The sequence below is a fragment of the Nannobrachium achirus genome, assembly GCF_963921795.1.
Source record: "Nannobrachium achirus genome assembly, chromosome: 23".
In the NCBI taxonomy this organism is placed as follows: Eukaryota; Metazoa; Chordata; class Actinopteri; order Myctophiformes; family Myctophidae; genus Nannobrachium; species Nannobrachium achirus.
Window position 1 is genome coordinate 36,369,230 of NC_137830.1, and position 21,568 is coordinate 36,390,797.

A 21,568-nucleotide genomic window follows, 5' to 3' on the forward strand; every position below is an offset into this window, starting at 1 on the left:
ACCTCTGAAATGACAAATTAAACATTGGCCAAATTGTCAAATATTAGAGGCAGAAATTGTGAAAATAGCCGATCTACATGTGCTCACAACGCCTCGCAACGTGAGGCGTTGTGAGTATGTAGATCTGCTATTTTCACAATAGAAACGTGTCATACAAAATTCCTCAACTCTTAGTGCTCGTCAGGATGGGGGGTCCCCAGTTAAAATATGATTATTTCGGGGGTCACATCCTGAAAAGGTTGAGAACCACTGGCATACACTACCTGTCTTTGGGCATTGCGCATAGGAGTAAGTGACTTGTTATTGAGCTGAATTATGAATTATTGTTATATAGTCCTGGAAATTGGGTTAAATATTATGGAAAAGTTTTGGAAAAGTTTTGGAAATTAATTGGTAAAAATGTGTGGGAACCCTGTCTTTAGTTGCTTAATGTTTTATGTAAAGCACATCGCCCTTTTTGTTGAAACTAGCCCTTACCCGTTCAAAGATTGTCCTTACAAATAAAACCTGCCTTGCCTCGCTTGTCCTCCAGGGGTCTCCAGAGCCTGCTGACCCCAGTGCTGGCCAACATCCTGGAGGCGGACCAGGAGAAGTGCTGGGGCTTCGACCAGTTCTTCGCCGAGACCAGTGACATCCTCCACCGCACCGTGGTGTACGTGTTCAGCCTGCAGCAGGCCACGCTGCACACCGTCTACATCCACGAGTACAACACGTAAGATCTGCTGTTTTCACCAGGTTGGGTCCTGGGTCTAATTTCGCTTTTGGGTCACGGGCTATATCGTCATGGTTGTATGAAAACATTGTATGTCCAAAACCGTTCGTTTTGCATTTATCATTTTAAAAAATGATTTCAACTAGTGAAAACAGCCGATCTACAAGCACACAACGCCTTGCACCGCGAGGCGTTGTGTGCTTGTAGATCCGCTGTTTTCACAACTTTTGTGCGACGGCCTTGTACGATGAAGCAGGGCTTTACTTTGCGAAAGAACGTGCAAATTTGAAACTTGGAAATACGAGGTTTCCACCCGACAACGACGATATGCTACTGCACTTTTCCCCAAACACTGGGTCGGGACCCGCGTGGGGATCGCGGACACATTTTCATTGGTCCCTCAGGAGTAGTTCACCCCCAAAATGCCTTTTTTTCTATTGATTACTCATGCCATGGAGACTTGAGTTCAATAATATTTATTTGTATTTGTTGCATTCCTAAGAATAATTTGATTACAATAAATGTACCCAATTGATTCCAACAAATTATTGAACTCCATGGCGTGAGTAATGAATAGCAAAAAAAAGTCATTTTGGGGGTGAATTACTCCTTAAATGTTTTTGTTTCCTACCTTTAGTTTTTAATTATTATTGGAGAATTGGTATAATAAAAATCTTTTGTTATATTATCATAAACAACAATCACCATAAAACATTACAGCTTATAGTTATTATCCCACGCTCAGCTGTCTGGGTTTGTCCACCAATTTCTCATGTTCCACGTTTTGTCCACCGCAGGGCGACACTGTTCCAGGAGCTGATGTCCCGCAGGACCAGCATCGCCCCTCACAACCAGGAGCTGCTGTACGAGGGGCGCCGCCTGGTGCTGGACCCCAACCGGCAGGCCAAGAACTTCCCCAGGACCACCCGGGACAACCCCATCATGCTGGTGGGCCGCGAGTCGGTCGCCACCGTGGGGCTCATCTTTGAGGACCGTGAGTACCGTCTGTGACAGCGACACGCCAGTTTTACCCATGGATTGAACCTATTTAGAACGGGTACACATTATTGTGTATCATTATGTTATGCTTTAACTATTGAAAAACAGCAGATATACAAGCTCACAGCGCGGCACCGAGTGCCGCGCTGCGAGCTTGTAGATCTGCTGTTTTTTTTAAATCGTGGAAATTAGAATTTTGACCCGATTCTATAAGTGTCTTTTGAATCCTTCTAAGATTTTTTTTGAAAAACCCTATGTTTTTATGTCAGCAATCTGGCCAGCCATCGTCAAAGAAAAGGTCCTTTTCACTTAACTGGAGCTCAGTTAGTCTGTCATTGAGAGACTACTATGTCAGTGGTTCTCAAACCTTTTCATGTGAAGGACCCCCAAAATTATATGTATTTGGCCACGGACCCACATCTCAAAATATCTAGTTCCAGGGACCCCCAGAAGCAAAATTTTAGTTACAAACATTTGCTTTAAAAACACAGATATTCAAAGATTTGCACACATTTTCACAACTTTTTCAAAAATAGCAGATATACAAGCTCGCAGCGCAGCAGAGTGCTGCGCTGTGAGCTTGTATATCTGCTATTTTTCAATAGTTAAAGCATTCAATAATTCTAGGCCTAACGAAAAACAAACAAAGAAATCTCTTGTGAGGACCAGGAAAGTGGTCATAACAATGGTCATTTGTCAAATTCTACTATACTTGTGAGGACAGTTGGCCCTCACAACTATGGCAATACAAGTACACACACACATGGCAGTTGCGTTGGAGAACATTGTATCCGTAAATAACGGCATGGACAATCATTACGTTTTTCTTTTGCATGTTTATGGTTTATCTTGGTGTATGTATGTACTATGTTTGTGAGTGTCTTGTAAGCCCGTACGGGCTGGGCATCGTTTGGTGCAGGACACTTTAATAAAAACCTCTATCTATCTATCTATCACACACACACACACACACACACACACACACACACACACACACACACACACACACGCATGCATTGCACACTTGGAAAACCCTTGTATAAACATACGTAAAGCTCAGTTGGTCTGTTCTTGAGAGACTACTATGTCAGTGGTTCTCAAACCTTTCCATGTGAAGGACCCCCAAAATGATATGTATTTGGCCGCGGACTCCCATCTCAAAATATTTCGTTCCAGGGACCACCCAGAAGCAAAATTTGAGTTACAAACGTTCGCTTTGAAAATACATATATTCAAAGATTTGCACACATTTTCACGACTTTTTCAAAAATAGTAGATCTACAAAAAAAATTGTATATTTTCACTGGTTAAAGCAGTCAATAATTCTAGGCATTTAAAGTTCTCAGTCACCATGACCGATTTCAGTCTTTTGAATTACCTGTACTTAAAAGTCAGCATGTCTTCTATACAATGCATTTATTTTAAGATTAAAGAGAGGTCAAACTAGCAAAATAGCATGTTCTATCTTCCAGAAAATCCTGATGATGAAAGATATTTCTTAAAAGCGAAGGTTAAACGTCTGGAGTCTTGCATTTTGTTTCAAAATACAAAAGGGACTGTCCTTTCTTTTGGCAGTGCAGAAGTTCTTCAACTTGGTGGCTGTATGGCTACCAAAACACCATCATTCTACACACTGTGCTAATTGTTTACAAAACATAGTGCTGTTTGACAAATCGCATATTAGGAGGAATTGTACCATACTTAAGTACAGTACTTGAGTTACGCCAGTGGTTCTCAACCTATGGGTCAAACAAACAAACCAACATAAGGTTTAAGGGTTTGGAGGGTATAAGCACATTTCTAAAGTGATGATTTAAGGACTTTTTAGTACCTCTAAAATGACAAATTAAACATTGGCCAAAATGTCAAATATTAGAGGCAGAAATTGTGAAAATAGCCGATCTACATGAGCATGTAGATCTGCTATTATCACAATAGAACCGTGTTATACAAAATGTAATACCTCAACTCTTAGTGCTCGTCAGGGTGGGGGGTCCCCAGTTAAAATATGATTATTTTGGGGGTCGCGGCCTGAAAAGGTTGAGAACCACTGCTTTACTCCACTGGTTGAGAATCACTGCGCTGGAAGAACTGCACAACAATGCCCCTGAACTTTGACCCCTGTTGTTAACAGCCAGCCCACCTAAAGTCCAGCCTCGCTATGACTTGGACCTGGACGCCAGCTATGCAAAGGTACACACACACACACACACACACACACTAGGGCATTCACCAAATATTCGAATATTCGACTATTAGAACACTTTGAGGTCGAATAATTTGAATACTAAAAATCACTATTTGTGAATGCCCTAACACACACACACACACACACACACACACACACACACACACACACACACACACACACACACACACACACACACACACACACTACCTACTGTATACAACATAAACCAGTAAGGCTCCCTAATCGGGAGATAAGCGACCGTAGGTCACTTATCTCCACAAATAGGGCAAAAATGTGTTTTGCCAAAATCTTCCTGATCCATGTTGATGACATGAGTGTAGACATACTGTGTAATGATTTTCGTGATTTTAGGGCAAAATCTGTAGGAGCAGTGTCCAAAAATGTGTTTTTAAAAATCGGCCTGGAGGTGCCGCTATATGGGACAGATTCATGTTGATGGGATGAGTGTAGACATACTGTGTACCGATTTGCGTGATTTTAGGGCGAAAATTGTAGGAGCAGTGTCCAAAAATGTGTTTTGCAAGAATCGGCCTCATGGTGGCGCTAGAAGAGGGCCATGTGAGAAATGAGGGGTGGGGTCTCCGCGCCGGCAAGGCGGACGAATAGGTACCGGCCCCGGCTGTCCCGGTCGCTCCTAGCCGGAGTTACGGCATTTTATGTGAGCTGCAGTGTAGGGGGTCCTCCACTGGGGGCGCCACCACTTTTGCATCCGTTCTGGAGCACCAGGAGTCGGTGGTCCCCGGGAATTCCCCGTGAGCAGCCCCGTTGGGGTGGTCATTTGGTCATGTTTGCGCATTTGGTCATTTTTTACATCTGGGGGTCCCCCAGGGACCTGGGGGTCCCTGGAGCTCCGGGGGTCCTTGGAGGTTGTAGTTTGGCAGCCAAGGAACGTGTGTGCAAAATTTGGCATGGATCGGGGCAACGGTTGCGGAGATATAAGCAGGGAAAAAGTGTGAGGTGTGACAGACAGACTGACGGACTGACGGACTCACTCACAGTTTGTGCAGGTTTTGATAGTAAATGCGACCTACGGTCGCAATAAAACAAATGCACCGATTAAGAAATGTTGCCACTTTCTGACTAAATGAAGGAGTAGGATGTAGTTTCTCTTCTCCACTTTTATATTCCCCATTGTTCTAATGTGTAATAATATAAACCAACCATGTCTCATTCCAAGAAGGCAGCACACACAGAAGTAGGGGTGCAAACAGTTTACTGTAATCAAAACAATTATGCAAAGAATATCTGATTATTTCAAGTAATTGTGATCAGGTGATTATGTAACAATTGTGATGGCAGGCGCATCACAGAAAATTGATTACTATCCAGACAAAGAGTACAACATTACAATTGCAAAAGGCTGCTGGGTTTTTGTAGGCTGTTTGATCATGAATATTGATTGTGAATAGAAATGGACCCAGCTTTACTATACTCACTCAATAGCTGAAACAATTAGCTATTGAACAACATCAAATACTTAGCAAATGAAATGCCATACAATAATCCTTTTTGCGACGTCCTTTAATGATTGGATGTTCGACTGCTTATTTTATTGATTTGTTTCATATTGATATGTTTTAAACCTGTGAAGCACTTCTCTGAAAGCTGCTCGGCAAATAAAAGGTACTCACTTCAAACAATGAGGTTTATAGACCAAAATAAATCTAATACCCCCCAAACAAGAAAATAAAATCAATCTGTTACCCTGTCCAGTAGCCAGGATTTTGTTCTCAAGACAAAGTTGTATTACTGTTTCCAGGTTGTTTAATTGGAATGCAACTAAATTATGCAAAAGATCCTTTACCGATCTAGATTTTTTATTCAAAGAGGCACAGATTGGAAAATCCTGCCACTGCTTAGACAAACCCATATGTTGCATTCATGCAGGCAGTGGCACACATGCACCTGCAAGTAGAGATGGGACGATACGCGATATTATCGTTTATCGTGATAAAAAACACTCACGATAATCGTATTGTGTAGATTTCATTTATCGTGATATCGCCCTCTGTCATGCACTGGGATCAATTCACCTTTTATTTGCCAAGCTGCATATCCAGTACCATTTAAACCCTCTATAATAATTTATTGGTAAAAGGAACTTATAATAAATGTATTTGATACAGTCTTTTTTGTCTCTCTCTATCAAATGTCTTTGCCAAAAAATAGCAAATCTACAAGCTCACAACGCGTCGCGTTTGCATTGTGAGCTTGTCGATCGGCTATTTTTTGGCAAATGTTCCACCCCAGGATAATGGATTTTGATTATCGTGATAATATTGTAAATCGCGATTTCTTAATTGTCACAATAATAGTGACATGAAATTTTCATATCGTCCCATCCCTACCTGCAAGTGGCAGACATACTGTACACATTCACAGGTGCTTGTGTGGTGTTTTTCTTCCCGTCCAGACCTTTGCAGGTGACATCGGGCACCTATGGAAGACCTCAGAGTCACTGTTGGTGTATCAGGAGCTGGTGAGAAAAGGAGTGCGTGGCTTGATGTGAGTCCTGCCAAATCCCCTTTTTGTATGTGAGCTTGTAGATCTGCTATTTTTAGGACACCGCCCTATAACGGGAGTATACGTTTGACATATGACATCATCAACTTCACCTCGGATGTGAGATGTCTTGTGTGTGTATTGTTTGGTGCAGAAATACTGATTTAATACAGTCACAGGTGTGTGTTTCTTTTTGGAGCATTTAACAATGGCTTTGAACATGGCTCATTCATGAGTAGACGAGTGTGTAACTTATGCATTCCTTCTGTCTCTCTATACATCTATTCTACAACCTTCTCTGTCACCCCACTTTTCCATCCGTCAGGGAGTTGATGAAGGAGGACTACAGCGAGATCATGCACAAGACATCAGAGGTTATCCATCTATGTAACTACTGCACCCAGATCCTGGAGAGGACAGAACAGCTGTGAGTTACACACACACACACACACACACACACACACACACACACACACACACACACACACACTATGGAGTAGGGGTGGGCGATATGGTGATAATTATCGTTGAGACGATACAATGTCTCCACGATATGCCTTTTCAGAGATATCGTATATATCCTTATATACAACTTAGAAGTTAGCCACTCCCTGAGAAGTTAATCACGCCCCCTGTACTGTATCCCGCTGCTACACTACATATATGTTAGCACAGACCCACGGCCCAATTCCCAAAACCATTTCACTGATAGCACAATCATACCTCTCGCTTTTGGACCGTCGCTATTTCTTGGGTCTTTATGCATTCTTTTACCTTCTTTGCCACGCTTTTCTGCCTCAACCGCGAACGGTGCTACGTCACATATCCTTCTTCCTGAAAGGTCTGTCCTTCTTCCTGAGACGATAATTACTTATCCTTTACAGTCTCTCCTTCTTCCGTGTCTCTCAAGTAAACGTCCATGACGTATGCGGATGCGACGTGCCTTTGCGCAAGTGGAACCTATACTTCTCTGCCGGAGCCGCCGTTACGTCACTGAATTCACCTTTGCCTTCAGAACCCATGACGATCATAGTACGTCCATTATAAACCTTCCGGCCGAAACACAGACTTACAAATAGTTCCACGGTGCAGTGTACTTATGAGTGTAGTAGGCCTACTGTGTCCCTTGGTGGCAGGGACAGTACATCGCACAGCAGCTCCGTAACTTTACGTCTTTGTGCACAGATATACATTTCTCTCTCTCTCAAACGATACAGTAACAGAGACCCCTCTCTCTGTTACTGTATCGAGAGAGAGAGAGACTATTACATTTCCTCTGTCTGTCTGTTCGTTTGTCTTTTTGCTGATATTGCCAGAGACACTGCTACTTTAATGCGATTTCTAGATATGAGCGGCCGCGTTAGCGGCCGCGAATTTCTAGTCGTGATACAATTGAGGGAGCCTTGTAAAAAATCCTGTTTAATCGTTAATACAGAGATTCATTGCAGAATTCAATTTAAACCTGCATTTTGGTCTAAATTAGTAGTTCTCAAAATTTTAAATTTCAAGGTCTCCACTTAACTCTGATAGTATACAAATGAAACCAAATGGATTTGGTTTCATTTGTATACTGACAAAGTTACATACTTGTAAAATTCAATTTAGACCTCCCAAAAGGAACCCAGAGCGTCTAGTTTTTGTCAAGTAACTTGAAAAATATCCATAAAAACCAACTTGAAAAAAGAATCGTGATAAAATCGTGTATCATCATGTTACAGCTTGGGAAAATATCGTGATATTGTATTTTTCCATATCGCCCACCCCTACTATGGAGTATTTCTGTACACTACAGAGGGACTCCCACAGTATCTTTCTATAGGTTTGTATGACTCATGGTATCTGCGAGGCATCATTGTTTGTCTCATTGTGTCCTCCTCTAGGTTCGAGGTGTTGATGCAGGCCAACATGCTGTCGTCAGAATACGACCAGATCTCCGACATGCGCAAGAAGGTTTTGAGAGTGAGTTCAACCGCTAACCCTGAACGCCAGTCTAAGCTCCGCGGCAAGACAGCGTTGTGTGTTGTCAAACACAGCAGAGCTGCAAGCTCAGCTTGTAGATCTGCGAGTTTTGACGTGCAACACCGTCATGTGCCACGTCAGGCCTGTTGTGACCAACTGCTATGCCACCGTTCAGTTTTCACGGTGGCATTTGTACTCAAGTTAGTCTTGACGTGCTCGCACAGCAGCCTTTGGTTCCTCAAGTTCCTCTTGGCATCCAGCAACACTTTATGTACAATGATAATATCCCAATTGCACCCTTTTATTTTACTGTACTGTATATTTCCTCATTCCTTTTGTGTTCTCTATATTTCCTATGTCCTTTTGTGCTTGGAGCAGCCCGGTGCAATAACCCAAAATACAAATATCAAAATGAGTAAAAACAATCGCACCTGTGCGATGGAATCAAACCGACACACGCACATATCTCCTTGTATGGGCCGTTCTGTCCGTGGCGTTAGTTATCTCCATACATGGAGTTCCTTGTTCATACCGACATGCATACATACGCAGTAAAGCCTCGCCTTTGTGACATGTTTGGTGTGCGTGTGTGCGTGCACGCTGCAGCTCTCCAGCTCTCTGGAGCCCATGGAGAGGACAACACAGGACATCAAGAACAAGATCCTGCCGGGCGGCCAGTTGACGGATGCATGGATACAGCAAGTGGGGACGCACCCAGAAGATCGCAAGTATGTGTGTGTGTCAGTGTTGATTTTGTCAACTAAAACTATGACGAGAAATGTTTGCCGACTGCGTTTCACTGACGAAAACGAAATAAAAATTAAGCTGTGCTGACTAAAACTAAGACTAAATATGTTGACAATTTCGTCAACAAAATAAAAACTAGACTAAAACGAGGGACTAGTGGAGAAGAGAGTCATTTTATGTTTGGTTGCTCTCAGTTGTCTGCGACGCGTTGTGAGCTTGTAGATCGGCTATTTTCAGCACACAACCAATTGTAAAATCAGCCATTACAATGCCGCGTATTTTGGCAAGGCCTGACAAAATGCATTTCAGTGGATCAAATCAACTGTAGATTTAGTCGCCTAAAATCGTATGATATTCAGTCGACTAAAATTAGACTAAAACTTTTCAGGTGACTAAATTATGACTAAAACTAAAATACATTTTATTCAAAAGACTATGACTAAAACAAAAAATCTGCTGTCAAAATCAACACTGGTGTGTGTGTGTGTGTGTGTGTGTGTGTGTGTGTGTGTGTGTGTGTGTGTGTGTGTGTGTGTGTGTGTGTGTGTGTGTGTGTGTGTGTGTGTGTGTGTGTGTGTGTGTGTACGTGCGTGCGGGCGTCCAGTGACATGCAGTGCACACATCAAAGCAGGTTCTCAGTGTGACTTGTGTTGTCATGTCTCTGCAGTGTGGAGAAGATCAAAGTGCTGCTGGATGCCATCACAGCCATCTACCAGCAGTTCAAGAAGGACAAGGCAGAGAGGCGTGAGTACATGAGCCGACCCAACGCAGGAAAATTATGCTTCCTGACCCATTCAGAATGGGTACACAGTATTGTGTATCATTATTTTATGCTTTAACTATTGAAAAATAGCAGATATACAAGCTCACAGCGCGGCACCGAGTGCCGCGCTGCGAGCTTGTAGATCTGCTATTTTTAAAAAATTGTGAAAATTTGAATTTTGACTGATTCTATAAGGGGCCTTTTCCACCAAAAGAACCTTGGTTCCGGAACCAGTGCCGGTTCAACTTTCTTGTAACCTTGGTTCGTTCTTGCGAACCGGATTGCGTTTTCCACCAGATTGAACCATGATTGAACCAGAGGAACCAAGGATTTTGTGGTTGCCGTTCGTAACCAACTTTTACGGTTCGGAAACCAACTCCGTTCTCGGTGGAAAAGCTCACCTCTGGTTCATCCCATAGGCGGGAGAAAGAACCCGAACCGGTTCTTTGCCGGTGGAAAAGGCCCCTTAGTGTCTTTTGAATCCTTCTAAGGTTTTTTGAGCGGTGGTCACACTGTCTCCATAGCGTGGCCGTGTGTGTAGGTATGTTTGTATGTGGGTGGGTGGGTCTGTATGTAGCCTCAAGCCTGTGGTGTAGTACCTTTTATGACCACACATGTTAAGGGAGGGGCGCTGTTTTCAGGCCAGGCCAGGCACACACACACACACACACACACACACACACACACACACACACACACACACACACACACACACACAGGGGGGGAGGGGTTGGTGGGTAAGAGGGTGCTGTTGAGACTAGCCTGGGGGGGGGGGGGGGGGGGTGACAGAATTCATAGATCTAGAACACATCAAATTCATAGATATAGAACACAGAATATGTACAGTACAGTACAGTTAGGTACAGTAGAGTACAGTATACAGTACAGTTAGGGGTTGGTGGGTAAACCACCGCTCAGTTCACACGGGTGTGATTTTTGAAAAAACCCTATGTTTCTATGGCAGCAATCTGGCCAGCCATCGTCAAAGAAAAGGTCCTTTTCACTTAACTGGAGCTCAGTTAGTCTGTTCTTGAGAGACTACTATGTCAGTGGTTCTCAGACTTTTTCATGTGAAGGACCCCCAAAATTATATGCATTTGGCCACGGACCCGCATCTCAAAATATTTAGTTCCAGGGACCCCCCAGAAGCAAAATTTGAGTTGCAAACATTCGCTTTAAAAATACATACAGTATATTCAAAGATTTGCACAAATCTTCACGACTTTTTTCAAAAATAGCAGGTCTACAAGCTCGCAGCGCGGCACTCGGTGCCCCGCTGTGAGCTTGTATATCTGCTATTTTTCAATCGCTAAAGCATTCAATAAATCTAGGCCTAAATGGGTTAAAGCAGGGGTCTCCAACGTTTTTAGGCCAAGGACCCCTTAGCTGAGAGAGAGGTGAAGCAGGGACCCCCTCTACATAGTGTATATGTGTGATGCAGATTTTCATCAATTTCATCGATGGATTCATAGACTTGTTTGACAGCACTGTCATCAGTCTGTTGGATTCGTGTTTTTAGTTAACTTGACCTTTCACTCTGTACTTGGTCTGCTCTTTTTCCCCTCCACACCAAACCTATTTGCTGAAAATAGCCGATCTACAAGCTGCGAGGCGTTGAGAGCTTGTAGATCTGCTATCAGATCTACAAGCTTCTATCAGTGAGTGCACAAATGTTATGGGTCCATTTGGTTACATGTGTACACTGTCAGAGTGGCGATCGATCCATGTTCCTGTTCCTGTGCTCTATGCATAGAAAAAACAGGGTTCCCACGGTGAAATTCCTGGAAATATTTTGAAATTAGAAAAATATTTTTCCAGTACTGGAAATGTTTTGGAATTTATCAAGGGTCCTGGAAGGTCCTGGAAGAAATAGCTATGCATTGTCTTTGGTTATTGATTTTGTTGATACCTCTGAAATGACAAATTAAACATGGGCCAAATTGTCAAATATTAGAGGCAGAAATTGTGAAAATAGCCGATCTACATGCTCACAACGCCTCTGCTATTTTCACAATTTAGATCAGTGTTATACAATAGATCAGTGTTATACAAAGTTCCTCATCTCTTAGTGCTCGCCAGTTAAAATATGATTATTTCGGGGGTCACAGCCTGAAAAGGTTGAGAACAACTGGCATACACTACCTGTCTTTGGGCATTGCGCATAGGAATAAGGGACCTGTTAATGAGCTGAATTATTGTTATATAGTCCTGGAAATTGGGTTAAATATTCTGGAATTTTTTTGGAAATGTTTTGGAAATTAATTGGTAAAAATGTGTGGGAACCCTGATAGAAGACAATATGTGATTCCAGCTCTGCTCTTCCTGTCCTCTCCATTTAGGTCTACCCTACAATGAGGAACAGATCCACAAATTTGACAAGTAAGCCCAGTGTGTGTAATGTGTGTGTGTGTGCGTGCGCATCCGTCCGTCCTAGTTGACTTTTATTCGCACATGGCTCTGAACATCCGTTGTTAACCGATTTAGTGCCATTCCCGAGATATCTCGTGAAATGTACTCGAGTATCTGGAGTGCCATTCCCGAGATATCTCGTGAAAAGTAATATATTACTGTAACGGCGGATACATTACCGAGTACAATGGGCGGAGGTCCGGAGACGAAATCCGTCGCTGATTTCGCATCATCACGGCTCCACGAGCACAAAATAGTCCCATCCATAACATTGAGGTGGACGGGGGATCTCATCTTTAATGTCCATTATCTCAAAACTACACTTTAGAAGCGAAGATGGAGGCAGATGCTCGCTTATAAAGCACATGTTAAAAAGGGTCGATCCGAGCCGCCATGACACCACGTAAACAATGATCGATTCCGGCGCAGGACGCGATGACGCTATGGACTTCTGGCCTTCAAAATAAGAGTATGGCCGTTAACGGGGCCTGAGCGAGGCACTCTGGACTTTATAATCCGTTAATGTCTGGGGCTCAGAATGAGTTAATACCCTCCTGTTCTTATGGACAACCTCAGCTTCTAAAGCAGGGATTCTCAAACTGTTTTGGTTCCGTTGGTTCCTTACATCTGTACGTGTTTCCTTTCTCCGCAGGCAGAAGTTGGTCCTCCATGCTAGCAAGGCCAGGTCTCTGTTCACAGAGGAGTGTGCTATGAAATACCGCCTCTTCATCTCCAAGAGCGAGGAGTGGATGAGGTGAGTTGTTCTGTGGACTGGGACTCCACTAATGCTAGACCAGAGGTGGGCAACTTTGATGATGGCGAGGGCCACTATATTTCCACCTTCACTCCAGAGGGCTACATTGCATATTGCTATGTCCTACTTTATCATTCTAGTATCTCATACAAAAGAAGCAAAAAGAGCCGATCTACAAGCTCAAAACGCATCTTTTGCATTGGAATCCTGAATTTTATTTGCCAGACCCATGAAATGGGTAGGCCTACATAAGCAAATGTCGGTCTGTCCGGTTTTTCTCCATAGATGGTCATGATGATGACATGATGATGACATGAGGGAGGGATAGACCGACAGACAAAGCCTTCATGTCATCACAATGATGACATGCCTTTTGCTTTGTCTGTCGGTCTGTCCCTCCCTCTTTTCTCAATGATGTCACAAATGATGATGACATGAGGGAGGGACAGACAGCCTATAAAGGGACAGACAGCCTATAAATGTACCATTAAATTTATAGGCCCAGAGGGTTGGCAGAACCGGGGTCTGGCACAACCAGGTTGACCTGGTCTAGTTTTTTATTGGAATCCTGAAATGTAACATTTTGATTTAATTTCAAACGCATTTAGTTATATATTCATGAACCTAAATACAAATACATTGTACATAAAAAAATACATTTTAATTCTACTATTATAGACTCTACTTATATAGACGGATGGAATTAAAGCAGTTCGTGTCTGAATCAATAATATATCAGTAGTCTGGTATTAACCTGAGGGCCACATTAAGTGAAGGTGAGGGCCGCATGTGGCCCCCGGGCCGCCAGTTGCCCATGTATGTGCTAGACAAAGCATTGTGAGATGATGCTACTGATACTGACGTATGGGCTTGTTTATATACCAATGTGCTCTGTGGAACACCATGGTCTCCATGGTTACCTGCTCTTACGTTTGCCTTTGTGCCGTAATTAATCACTACAACCGAACTGAGCTCGCCATTGCGCATGTGTGTGTGCGCGCGCGTGTGTGCATGCGTGCTCATCAACCTGCAGTACACTAAATGGAACATGTGTGAGTCTTGTTGATCAGGATGTCAGCCTCATTTGTTCTCATATAAATCCCTCCTCAGCTGCAATGCAACCTAGTGGGCAGTAGGGGGGCTGCACAGATGCAATATTGTCCCTTTGCCCAAGTGTGTTTGCATATTATCATGACAATGTTGTTTATCGTTTGTTTTTCTTGTTCCATTAGTTTTTATTTCGTTTTGAGTTATTTTCACCATATTTGAAATGGGGCTTACAGGGGCCCCACCATGAATTTCAACATTTTCATTTTTTTCCTTGTTTTTTGGTCTTCCCAGTGTCTCTTCCCATTCATTAGCCTTGCCTTTCATTTCAGTGATTTTCAGAATGGGCGTGACTGAACATACTCTTTTGAAATCGGGCCCCATTCTATGTCACAGGGGGCTCATTTCCTATTGGGCCCCCTCGAGAAGGAGGCGGTACTTTTTGGGAGGCTATATTCTATTGAGACTATTTATATGAGGTAGAACCATGAGGTAAAGTGGTGCTAAAATTGCAACGATACAGAGAAGATTACGATTGACTCTACATGGTTCTCATTGTGGTTCTCTAATATTCTCTGTATCTTTCCAATTTTAGCCCAAAGACAGCGCCCAGTTGCCAACAAAGGGCATTTTGGTATTGCATCTGAAATGGCTTGGAATTAGAGACAGACAGAACATGACATTTTAATATCTGAGTGGTTGTTTAGGCTAAAACCTGTATAAAACCGTATTATGGACCAATATTTATATAACATATATATTTTTAAAAGCATGGTGTGGCCCCTTTAAGGTTAATTCATATGTTTCGCTCCCAAGAGTCCCTTCCTAGAAAGTCAGAAGTCCCGTATTTCTATTTGAAATGTAGTGGAGTGAGAGTCATTAGCAGAAAATAAAAAAATAGAACATTTTTGCGTGCAATACTCAAGTAAATGTACTACTTAGTTACTGTCCACCACTGACTATGTTGCCATGTCTGCTTATTATAAGCAACTTTTGGCTTGTTTTTCTGTAAATTTCCTAAATCCTTAGTGGTTCTCAAACATTTTCAAGGCATGGTACCCTCAAATTAATATGTATTGTCCAGGGACACCTGTAGCAGTTTTGTGTGGTTAAAATATCTCGAATATATATATTTTTTTCTTTTTTAAGATATGTTTGAAAATAACCGATGCACATAGGTTTAAAGTGCAAAGTATTCTGGGCTTGTTCTCATAGACCTGGTTTCTTATTGTTCACTGGCAACATTGACTGGGGGCTGTGTTCGCAGGAAGGTCCACCATGTGAGGAAACAGCTGGTGAGCCTGTCCAGTCAGCTGATCAGCATGGAGAAGGAGGTGTCCATGGTCATGGAGAGAGTCATCAAGGTACTGCACATCATCACTAACACTTAATAGAATGCCAGGGACCGATGCACTAGATTGAAACTTCGTCCCATACCACAATACAAGTTTCCCGTAGGGTTTACCTTTACACCTGTTGCACAGTAGTCTAACCTAACGCGGCACATTCTATGCTGCCCGGCGAGTCCTCTCGCCGGGTCCTCCGGCGTCTCGAAATGACGCGGAGGGGAACATGACTCCTGCTGCTGTCCGCTTTGAGTAAATGAGGAAGTGATCCGCGGTGGAAAACGAGCGATAAATCATAGCAGTTTTATAATTATAATGGATAAGCCTAAACAAACCAGTTCACATGAACAATACTGATGTAAAATAAGATATCTGAACGGCTACATTTATTTTATATACAATTAAAATGTCATGAACCAGCACAGTTACAGGGGGGCTTGCTCTGGCTTTATTTTTCTTCCGATCACCAAAATAAGCCTGGGTTTCCGAGGCTAGTTGCACATTAACTGTGATTCTGGGTGCAGATGCAGACGCATCTGCACCCAGAATCACAGTTTTTTTTCCGTCCCCATTCTGAATTCCCATAGGCTGTAAGAAAACACTAATGTCGTCACCGCCGCCAAATGTATACATTTTCGCCAGAAACGGACTGTATCAAATATGTGTGACTGACTATCGTAAACGACACTAAGCCACAATTCTTTATATGAGATGATTCTGAGATGACCAATGTTATTTTCTTTAGAGAAAAACGTGAATTGACGAATTGATTGAATATTTTATTGATCACAATGAACAAACAACACAGTAGTCACATTTAAGATGCAGTCCGGTACAGATACAGTTGGAACATCCTGCCCAAGAGGAACATCCCTAATAAGGCCTTTTACAGTCTTTTTTACATCCGAAGTCCTTGGCACTCAGTTTGCAAACATAGCAACAAAAACACGATAACATTCGTTGCATTTACAAAAAAAAAGAATTTACATTATATAAAGTGGGGGTGGGTGGTAGAAGAAAGGGTTACCTGATTTATTAGGCTTGCTGATGCACAATATTAGTTATGAAATAGCCGGTCGATCTGCTATATTTTAGCTTTTGTTCTGCTATTTTCAATGCGGTCCTAAAATGTATAGTAATACAAACGTGTGTGTGTGTGTGTGTGTGTGTGTGTGTGTGTGTGTGTGTGTGTGCGTGTGCGTGTGCGTGTGCGTGTGTGTGTGTGTGTGCGCGCATGTACGCGCGTGCGTGCGTGTGTGCGTGTGTAGCTCCAGGAGCAGCTCCCTCAGAAGGTTATGCCACTGGCGTCCAGTGGGATGAAACCGCAGGCGTACCTGAGTCAGAACACACTGGTGGAGATGACCCTGGGGTGAGCAGCACCATGCCTGAAGGCCAATGATGCACTTTGTTCTCCTGTAACGCTGTGGATCTCCCATTTAATGTCAAGGACCCCCAAGTTGATATGTATTTAGCTGTGGCGGACCCCCTTTTAAGGAGATTTTGTGCCATGGACCCCCGTAAGAGAGGATTTGTCAACGAGAATGTTTGAGCCCCCACTCCTTATCGTTGCCATCGCATTGGTCACACATTTCATTGTTCCTACATCCCATTAGTCAGAATCTGGTGAATGTTAACCTGGTGAAAATACTATGCCTAAACCTAACCCTAACCCTAGCCTCAGTAAAACTATGCCTAAACCTAAACCTTACCCTAACCAAATTGGGACTAATGAGATGTAGGACTTATGGGCACTCCCCCTCCTTATCATTACAGTCAGGGTCTGTGATTCACAGTGGTAGTAGTACTCGGCTTCAATACCACAACGTAGACATATTTACTGTATTCAAAGATTTACTTAAGTAAAAGTACTTTGCACTTATTTTGCTGTTTTAGGATGAAGAAACTGAAGGAGGAAATGGAAGGTGTAGTCAAAGAGCTGGCAGAGAACAACCATTTCTTAGAGAGGTGAGACATCAGTAAACTTCAACCCTACTGTTTATAGTAACCTTCCATTGACAACCTGTGACACCAGTACACTTCAACCCTATATACTGTACCTCATTTTCCCCATAGAGATTTCAGAAAATATTTATATAAATTATTTTTAAGCCGGGAAGCAAGCCATCCAGGCTCCTGATGAAACCAAAATGTTTTATGGACATGAATCTTGACCATGAAACATTTTGGGTCAAAAGATATTTGAATATTTAATTATAATATACTATAATAAATAAAAATCCTTGCTGTTTTCTTCGTTTGGACCAGAACAGTCACGTGCGAACCTGTGCACACAATAAACAAGCGTGAGCCCTATATATACTGAATACACCAGCAATCGCTAATCAAAAATTATGTTCATTCATTAAAAAACAAACGTTTTCACCAACAATGACGTGCCCAAAAGCAGTTAAAAATCGGAAGACATCTGAAACTGCCGATATCGATGTCAACGTCCCTCTAATGATGGCCGATGTGTCGGTCGGGCTCTAGCCATAATTTAACTGTTGCTTTTGGTTCATGTCCAGATTCGGCACGCTGACGCTGGAAGGAGGGCTGAGAAACGTGGACAGAATCTGAGACAAAGTGTCTCCGTCAGTCTCTGCTTTTACCTTTCTGCACTGGACAGAGACGGCCAGTGATATGTAATGTACATAACTCTATGCTGTGTCTTCATTTTTGTAAATACTCTGTGTTCAAAATGTAAGATGTTTTTTTCTTTTCCTTTTTTTATCTGCTGGAATTTTCCTGATTCTGTCACATATAATTGGGTCTGTAATCAAAACCCAAAAGATGAAGATCATTATGTCACCTAGTTGTCAACGAAGAAATATAGAAGAAAGGATTTTTTTTTTTCACTCATCTGCCAAGCCTAAATCAAAAACATTACAATTTCTCATGCAGGTGAACATTTACCGATAACACAGGTTAAGATGCAACACTTTCCACACACATTCCTATGGAAGCCTCGTCCAGTTGTTAAAATGTGATGTTCTCAAAGTGGGGTCTAAGGACCCTCAGTGTTCATTGAGAGGGGGTTCCAAATGGACCCTTACAAGCCTGTAACTTTGAGAGTATTCAAATGGTACACTCTCACAGTTAAGGGGGTCCTTGAAATTAAAACAGGGATGGGGCGGTTACATGATTAACCTTAAAGGAATTACAGTCCAGTCATTATATGAAAAAACCTAAAACAAATTGCAATAGTAGCAAACTCAACTGATTCTGTATCCTCATTATGTCCTTAGTGAGGGAAAAAAAGTCCCAAGGAATCCCATCGGGGCAAAGTTTTGAAAACGACCTACCTACCTTCACTTACTATACACTACACTACAGTATAAAGGAAAAATGACTCCCAAAAAAAATCTGCTTTAAGTGGGATGTGAGGGGTCAAACTAGGGGTTTTTAATTATTCTGAATCCATTGCAAGCATTTGTTTTGCATGAAAAACATTCCTTGGGCTAAAAACGGACCCCAAAAGACTGTGAAAATTGATGACTCATCACTAAACCATCATTTTGAGGGGCCATTTCTTGCCCAAAGAATGTTTTTCATGCAAAACAAATGCTTGCAATGGATTCAGAATAATTAAAAACCCCTAGTTTGACCCCTCACATCCCACTTAAAGCAGATTTTTTTGGGAGTCATTTTTCCTTTATAGTGTAGTGTATAGTAAGTGAAGGTAGGTAGGTCGTTTTCAAAACTTTGCCCCGGTGGGATTCCTTGGGACTTTTTTCCCTCACTAAGGACATAATGAGGATACAGAATCAGTTGAGTTGTGCTACTATTGCAATTTGTTTTAGGTTTAGCCTAATTTTGGCCTAAAATTACTTGTCATTCTTTTCTTAGATTACGTATTACTTTCTGGTTATATCTGGACTGTAAGTAACCATCGTGTCCGGTCAGGTTGTTATGGCTGCTCTATAACTGGTCAAACTGGACTGTATCTGGTCTTTCTCTCCGTTGCTTTGCTTTAGATTACTTTTAATCTAACTATTGAGAAGCTTGCTTTCTTTTGTATTTTTACATATCAATGAATCGGTTAACCACTTAAACATTTTATTTTCTTTATTTTTTTTAAGTACAATTGTATCGTGAACGACGTGAAGAAATGGAGAAAGTAGCCGATCTACACTTGTGGATTTGTTATTTTCACAATTTATTTTAAGATTCTCTTAATTTTTGGGATTCTCTATTATTAATTGATTCTCTTATTAAAGTATTGATTATTGATATAAATCTTTATAATCGATTCAGATTGATTAGTTGACCTTAGGGTGGTGCTAAAGTAAAAGTTTAACTGTGGATAACCGCGAACACAAACAAATATCCAAACCAGGCAGAAAGACCTGCCACCCCCTTAATATGTGAGCTGTGTCAGAAGGACTGGCACTCCCATATTGGACTCTACAGTCACAAGAGGAGCTGCTCCAGCCAGAACCAGAAGTGCTGATCCAATGGTCCTGTGGGACTTGGGAAGCCAAAGATGATAGGCCAGCACTGCTCTAAGCCATAGAATACCCACTTTTTACACAACTACGATATAAAACAGAATGTAGCCCATATTATCTCAAAGGAATGGGATAGAGGCTAGGTTTTTGTTCAAATAAGTGTAGCTCTATATTTTTTATTGTACTTGCGGGTAGAGTTCAGTAACAAGGGTATCCCTGTCTCTTCAGCTTTTTTAGTAAACAAATAGTTTTTCAGGTGGGGATACCATTTTTATTCAATGAGGAGGAGGGAGAACTCACTCAGGATACAGGATAAACAAGTGAAATTGGAAGTGATGATGCGAAGAAATGAGCAGACAAAATTGGAACTGGAACACAACAATATTTATTTAGAGACCCCCATAAGAAGATGATTACAGCTATAGCGTTTTAACTTGAAGGACCCCCAATATGATATACATTAGAGACTACTGACTGAGTTACGGACCCATACGGTCCCATTCGCTTCCTAACTATCAATATTTTGGCTGGGAACCGCCTCAAGGACCCGTGGGGGTCCCCGGACCCCACTTTAAGAACCACTGAACCTATTTAGCACAGAATATTACACCTTTTATGTCTAAATACAGGTTAATACTCCTACAAATACGTTTATAAAACATTCGCCGTTTACATTAATTATTTGTTCTTGAAATTATGCCTAATGCACTGTTTAAAAAAATCTTTTTTTGCCTGTTTTATTTCGATTAAGTGCAAAAGTCTAATTGTTGTATTATGTCATTGTATATAGACCGTACATATGGAACTGATCGTCTGCCAGATGGTTTTGCTCTGGTGCAACAGGTTTCATTTTTGGTGTATTCTGAACAAACTTCATCTACTGCAGTTGAAATCTGTCGATCACGTCGTCGTTTCCTTCCTGTATAGACGTTTCTCTGATTCTGTTTATAATTTGTTCCATGACATGTAAATAAATATTAAATCTTATTCAAGGTCGGGAGGACATGAGGTGTGTTCTTCTTGCAAACACTTAAAGGGATATTCCACTTTCAAAAAAACTTTGGTCATTATATCGTCTAATCAGGCTTTTATGAACACCCTGGACAGATTTCAATTGGCTTCATTCAGTGTTTAGATATTTGATGTACATGTTGCCAGGCCCTCCTCCTTCAGGATCTTTCCCTATACACACCCATTGTAACTTCAAACTCCATTTTAACCACGATAGATTCATTAAAATCACCCATTATTTTTTTCTGGTGACTCATGATACCATCCTATTACGTGAGCAGGCTGTATTTTTTCAATAACCTTTTTCAATTATCTTTAAATATTTTTTATTGTATGACATTTTTTCCATTTCCTCCCCAAAATATAACAAATAATTGAAAACAGTTATTGAACACGGCCTGTTCACGTATTAGGATGGTATTATGACGAGTCACCAGAAAAAAATAATAGGTGTTTTTAATGAATCTTTCATGGTTAAAATGTAGTTTGAAGTTACAATGGGTGTGTATGGGGAAAGGTCCTGGAGGAGGAGGGCCTGATAACATTTACATCAAATATCTAAATACTGAATGAAGCAAATTAAAAACTGTTCAGGGTGTTCCCAAAAGCCTGATTAGACGATAAAATGACCAAAAGGTCTTTTGAAAGTGGAATATCCC

At 41.7% G+C, this 21,568-nt stretch overlaps 1 protein-coding gene across 2 annotated transcripts in view; it reads left to right on the forward strand.

Annotated features, from left to right (window-relative positions):
- The window catches only part of tbk1 (TANK-binding kinase 1), a 36,783-nt gene extending 15,874 nt beyond the window's left edge, over positions 1–20,909 (forward strand). For both annotated transcript variants that reach the window (XM_080754735.1, XM_080754734.1), the window contains exons 8-21: positions 533–712; positions 1,510–1,706; positions 3,846–3,904; positions 6,337–6,428; positions 6,751–6,852; positions 8,306–8,384; positions 8,991–9,112; positions 9,799–9,875; positions 12,234–12,273; positions 12,956–13,057; positions 15,372–15,468; positions 16,719–16,819; positions 17,344–17,415; positions 17,976–20,909. In XM_080754735.1, coding sequence (XP_080610861.1) covers positions 533–712; positions 1,510–1,706; positions 3,846–3,904; positions 6,337–6,428; positions 6,751–6,852; positions 8,306–8,384; positions 8,991–9,112; positions 9,799–9,875; positions 12,234–12,273; positions 12,956–13,057; positions 15,372–15,468; positions 16,719–16,819; positions 17,344–17,415; positions 17,976–18,027 — 1,372 coding nt within the window. In that variant the 3' untranslated portion in view covers positions 18,028–20,909. The remainder of the gene's footprint in view (positions 1–532; positions 713–1,509; positions 1,707–3,845; positions 3,905–6,336; positions 6,429–6,750; positions 6,853–8,305; positions 8,385–8,990; positions 9,113–9,798; positions 9,876–12,233; positions 12,274–12,955; positions 13,058–15,371; positions 15,469–16,718; positions 16,820–17,343; positions 17,416–17,975) is intronic.
- The last annotated feature ends 659 nt before the right edge of the window (positions 20,910–21,568 follow it).